At 36.2% G+C, this 5,610-nt stretch overlaps 1 protein-coding gene across 1 annotated transcript in view; it reads left to right on the forward strand.

The window, feature by feature from the left end:
- Positions 1-5,610, forward strand: part of LOC102819639 (calcium-binding mitochondrial carrier protein SCaMC-1-like) — an 88,797-nt gene that overhangs the window by 16,578 nt on the left and 66,609 nt on the right. Inside the window, exon 2 of the mRNA XM_006866009.1 lies at positions 1,048-1,174. Within this exon, the coding sequence (XP_006866071.1) occupies positions 1,048-1,174 (127 nt within the window). The remainder of the gene's footprint in view (positions 1-1,047; positions 1,175-5,610) is intronic.

The raw sequence follows: 5,610 nt of genomic DNA on the forward strand, positions 1-5,610 counted from the left end.
CTCACTTTCTTAAAAGATTTCAATTTTTATTCCATCAATTCCTGGTGCCTTGTTCTTTGCCAATTCCTTCAATGCACCTTGGACTTCCTCCTTCAGCATCATTGGCTCTTGATCATATGCTACCTCTTGAAATGGTTGAACATTAACCATTTCTTTTTGGTACAGTGATTCTGTGCATTCCTTCCATATTGTCTTGATGCTTTCTGTATCGTTCAATAATTTGCCCAGAGAATCTTTCAATAATGAAAGTCGTGGCTTGCTCCTTGGAAACCCTATATAGGGTCACTATGAGTGGAACTGACTTGATGGCACTTAACAACAACAGCAACATGCTTTATGGTAAACATTGCTAACACAAAGATGAACAAGAGATAGACTATGTCTTTGAGGTGGGAGTACTCTGGAAATATCTATAATGTTTTTAAAATTATGATATGATTATCATTTAAATTTTTTAAAAAGAAAGCATAAGTTCTAGTGAGCTCTGAACATACATACTGCATTTACAAGGCTAAGTCTCAAAGTATGAATGTGTGGGAAATGCTCCAATTGCACATATTTACATCATTTAGTTAATAACGAACATATTGTGAGGACCTTGATGGCAAAAGCAATGCATCTTAGTAACTTTATATTCCTTGTGGTATGTGACATTCATTATCTACCTTAGATAAATATCTAATGTGTTTAAATACTAGATTATAAATTTGTAATGATTTGGGGTGGCATGATTGTTGTTGTTGTTAAGTGCTGTCAAGTCAGTTCTGACCCATAGCAACCCTGTGTAGGATTTCCAAGGAGCAGCTGGTGAGCTTGAATGGCTGATCTTGTGATTCAAACCGACTTTTCAGTGCAGTGCTTTAACCCACAGTGCCATACCAGTGATTGATAAATTTCAAAATGTAACTACTAAGCCATATAGCTGTGACTGAAGAGCTAGGACAGTGGATACTTACGGAAATCATATGAGTGAAAAGTGCAAATGTCAGTGCTTGTAATACCTTAATTAGCTATATGTCTCTGCAGTGAGTTTCTTCTTTCTTATAGGTAATTTTAAAAGCTGGAGATACCAACAAAGATTCAGAATTGGACTTTGAAGAATTTACGCAGTACCTTAAAGACCATGAGAAAAAAATGAGGCTGGCATTTAACAGTCTGGATGCAAATAATGATGGTGTGTTATTTATTTATATTATCCACAATAAACTTATCATGAATAAAAGCTCAGTGCTAATGAGTAGCCTGAAAATTACTCTTTCTGGCAAAGAGTCAACTATTTCTAATATTTGCCTAGCCATCAAATTTTAATTTCTAAGAACTACTACATAGACTACATTTATTACTATTATAATTTCTATGCAGGTACTATCTTTTAAATAAAATTTTGTAGGAATCTATGTCTTCTGACTTTAAAGCTTCTTGACTTAGTGAATAGATCTTCCAGCTGTTTTGCAATATTTGAACAGAAATTGACCTGGTAATTTAAAAAAGTGACTTTCCTTGTTTTCTCACTGACTTAGAAAATATTTTGATTGCAGAAAAGTAGGATAACTACAAACAAGCTCCTGAAAGAAAAGTAAAAGTTTCTTGTAGCCTTGCAATCTAGAGATAAATTTAAATATTTTAGTATCTTTTTGTATTTTCTTTTAGGCTTACAGTTTGAATTTTGATTTCTGTGTTTCCTTCTTTCTCTTTAAATGAAATTGTAACCATGTCATATGTATAGTTTGGTGTTTTACTTTGTTCTTTTAATGCTTATTGTAGCATTTACACTTCATTTAATGTTCTTCACAAGTGCATTTTTTATTGGCTGTGAAATGATTCCACTTGTAATTATTACTTGTCAGTTAGGCTATTCCTAGTCTTTTACACATAGTGCTTCAATGAATATCCACACTGATTTGCAGAGGAGAGAACAACTCTATTTTACTTTATTACAAACTCTAAAGTCATAGAAAATAAATCTAAAATTAGAATACCACTTCTATATCCACGGGTGGCTAACCTACCATGGATGATTAGAACTGACTTGAGCCCTATTTAAGAAATGTGTATATTAATTTTTAAGTTGTGTTAAGTCCAGTTTTTGTTTATTGAAAAATTCTGTGTGGACCAGAAGAGCTACTTAAAGGATTCTTTTGATGAAAGGATTCTACTGATGGCTTTTTAGGTAAAACAAAGCATAACCTGAAAGTCACAGGCTTTAGTAACAGCTGAGTATGAAAGTGGCTAGATTTCCTTTATAACTAAATCATAGTGTTCTGAGCATCTGTTCACTTTCTAACATAAACATAAACTTCAGTTCTTTCTTCATACTTTAACAATTTCCAATAGCTTTAGGAATACTACATACAAATGCCTTTTAATTACACTGGCAATTATTTGTGGATGATTGAGGACTGATGGTTTCATTCTAGTGATATTTTGTCCAACTAATTGGTCTCAATGGCACTTACAACAATTGGGAGAGATTCATATTTGTGTTCTTCCAAAGAACGGTGACCGAACAGTATGTGGAAATTATTGAACAATATCATTAATATCATGCAAGTAAATTTTTGTTGAAGAGAATAGAAAATGCTTGTACTAGTTGTGTGGTGTTGCAGGATAATGCTCTGGACTGCAAAGTCAGTTTGAACCACAGGTTGGCAGTTCTTAACAACAACAACAAGTACATTGTCAGGGAACTGTCAGAATTTCAAGCTAGATTCAGAAGAGGATTTGGAATGATGGTTATCTTTCCTGATGTCAAAATGGATCTTGGCTGAAAACAAAGAAAGATATTTACTTGTGTTTCATTGACTATGCAAAGGCATTCAACTGTGAGTGTCATGACAAATTATAGATAACATTGCAAAGAATGGGAATTCCAAAATGCTTGTGCTCATGTGGAACCTGTACATAGACCAAAAGGCAGTCATTCAAATAGAACAAGGGGATACTGAGTGTCAGAGTTATATCCTTTCACCATATTTACTCAATCTGTATGCTAAGCAAATAATCTAAGAAACTGGACTATATGAAGACAAACTTGGAATCAGAATTGGAAGAAGACTCAGTAACAACCTGTGATTTGCAGATGATACAACCTTTCTTGTTGAAAAGGAAGAGAACTTAAAGCTCTTTCAGATGAATATCAAAGACTACAGCCTTCAGTATGGATTATGCTTCAACATAAAGAAAACTAAAATCTTTGTAACTGGACCAATAAACAGCATCATGGTGAATAGAGAAAAGACTGAAGGATTTTATTCATCAAGGATTTTATCTTACTCAGGTCCACCATCAACACCCATGGAAGTAGCAGTCAAGAAATCAAATGATTTATGCTATATTGAGCAAATATGAATCACTGACCTTGTGGCTCAAACCGATCTTGTGGTCCAGTGCTTTAACCTACAGCGTCACACTAGGGCTCTGAGCAAATATACGCCAAAAGACTGCTTTAAAGTGTTGGGGGGAAAAAAGCAAAGATGTCACTTTGTGGATTAAGGTGTGTCAGACCCAAGTCATGGTATTTTCAATAACCTCATATGCATGTGAAACTAGACCATAAAGAAGACCTAAGAAGAACTGATATCTTTGAATTATGGTGTTGATGATGAATATTAAATCTACCATGGATTTTCAGAAGACTGAACAGAACAAATCTATCTTGGAAAAAGCACAGCCAGAATGTTCCTTAGAAGCGAGAATGGCAAGACTCATGTCTTTGAATCAGAGGATCAGGAAAAAAAGAGGAAGACTCTCAATGAGCTGGATTGGCACAGTGTTTGCCACAGTGGGCTCAAATATAGCAGATTGTGAGGATGGCCCAGGTCTGAGCAGTGTTTTGTTCTGTTGTACATAGGGCCACTGTGAGTTGGAACCAACTCAAATGCACTTACCAACAACAGTAACAATAGCCATGGTTACTACTATGTGATCATCATTGTCTCTGGAAAAGTTGCAAATCAGTATTTATAGTTCTTGATAAGAAAGAATAAGTTTTCTGAGGCAAAGCCTGGCAGCAAGATTGCTTAAATGTCACAGTAATACAGTTTAACTATATAGTTGTTTTACTTTCTACCTTTGCTAGTCAAAATGGAACATCACAGTTCAGCCCGTAAAGTCTTATAGAAGTACCATTTTGACAGGTTCTGCCTCTATTCTCTCTGGCTTCATATGCTTTGAGTACCTGGGCTGTGGTAGTGGGCAGAGTTGGATCTCTGTTGCTGGCACCAGGCCACATGGACTGCAGAGTTCAGACCCTTAGAAGCCCTGTAGAGGCACTGCTCTGAGTTGCCTGTTGTCTTGTGTTGTCATTGTTGCAATTGCTGCTGGCTCATTCACCATCTTTGTGTAGATCTCAGCCAGTTTACCTCAGCCAGGATGCTTTTGAAGGTGAGAAAGAGAATACCTCCTTCCTCTGTGCCATGTTTACCAGAATATTTGGACATCAAACTATAGCTTTTTCAATTCATATGTACTTGCAGCTACTTTCTCCCAGAGTATACAAGTCCTTTCCAGGGTGAGAGGGGTAGGATAATTTTTAGTATTAGGTCGTTTATTGACCCTTGGAGCCAACATTCCCCATATAATCCCATTATAAGATTTAAGTCATTGCTTCACACCTTTTACCTTCTTAACTTTCCCAGCACCATTGTTCCTCTTGCTTATTTGTGCTAAACACTAAGAGAAAACAACATTTAAATTTTACCACCCATTCCTCACCCCACCTCCCTTTTCAGACATTCTGGGCCTTCTGGCAGTCAGTAGAGGCACGTAGGTATATGTGCACTGGTGCACTATCCAACTCACTAGCTGGAAACATTCAAGCCCTGATGTGAACTGATTTGTTTAACTTTTCTTACCAAGACATATCTAAGTCCTGGTTCCTGCTCAGCTAAAATGTATGTGAATGAAGTAATTAAACATAGTTTCATTATTAAGTTTTTTTCTTAGGTGGAGTATTTTGGGGTTTAAGGAATGAGTGAAAAATAACGTTTATTGTCCTGTCTGCCATATTTGTTCTCCCTACTTTACCTTCTATGTCTTATTTAAAAAATAAACAAACTTTTTTTTATTGTAAATGGAGGGAAAGTTTACAGACAAGATCATCAGTTTTGCATTCAACAGACCACACACTTTGTTTCATCTCAATGATTACAATCCTCTCCCTGTAACAACTGTTGTCCTCCTTCCTCTCTGCGGTTCTTATTTCCATTCCACCCTCCTTCCCAATTTTTCTGAACCTTGTCCTTAGGTAAACGTTGCCTTTTGATCTTGAATGATTGACCATTCCATGATGAGCAGTGGCCTGAGGGCCATAGTCTCATGTTCCTTCAGTTTCTTTCTTAACAATAAGCCTGATATATATATATATGGCAATTAACAACAACAGGCATTCGAGGGAGCATTCCAAGAGGACAAACTCAATGTACAAGTACTTACAAATTTTGTTAATGACTAAAGCAAGTAAAATGACTCTGGTAACATAGTGATTACGAGTCAAGCTGTTAACCTCAAAGTTAGCAGTTCAAAACTATCAGCTGTTCCATGGGATAAAGATGAGGCTTTCTGCTCCTGTTAAGATTTACAGCCTCGGAAACCTTATGCAGGGTCGCTATG

Source organism: Chrysochloris asiatica, unplaced genomic scaffold (assembly GCF_000296735.1).
Source record: "Chrysochloris asiatica unplaced genomic scaffold, ChrAsi1.0 scaffold00085, whole genome shotgun sequence".
Classification (NCBI taxonomy): Eukaryota; Metazoa; Chordata; class Mammalia; order Afrosoricida; family Chrysochloridae; genus Chrysochloris; species Chrysochloris asiatica.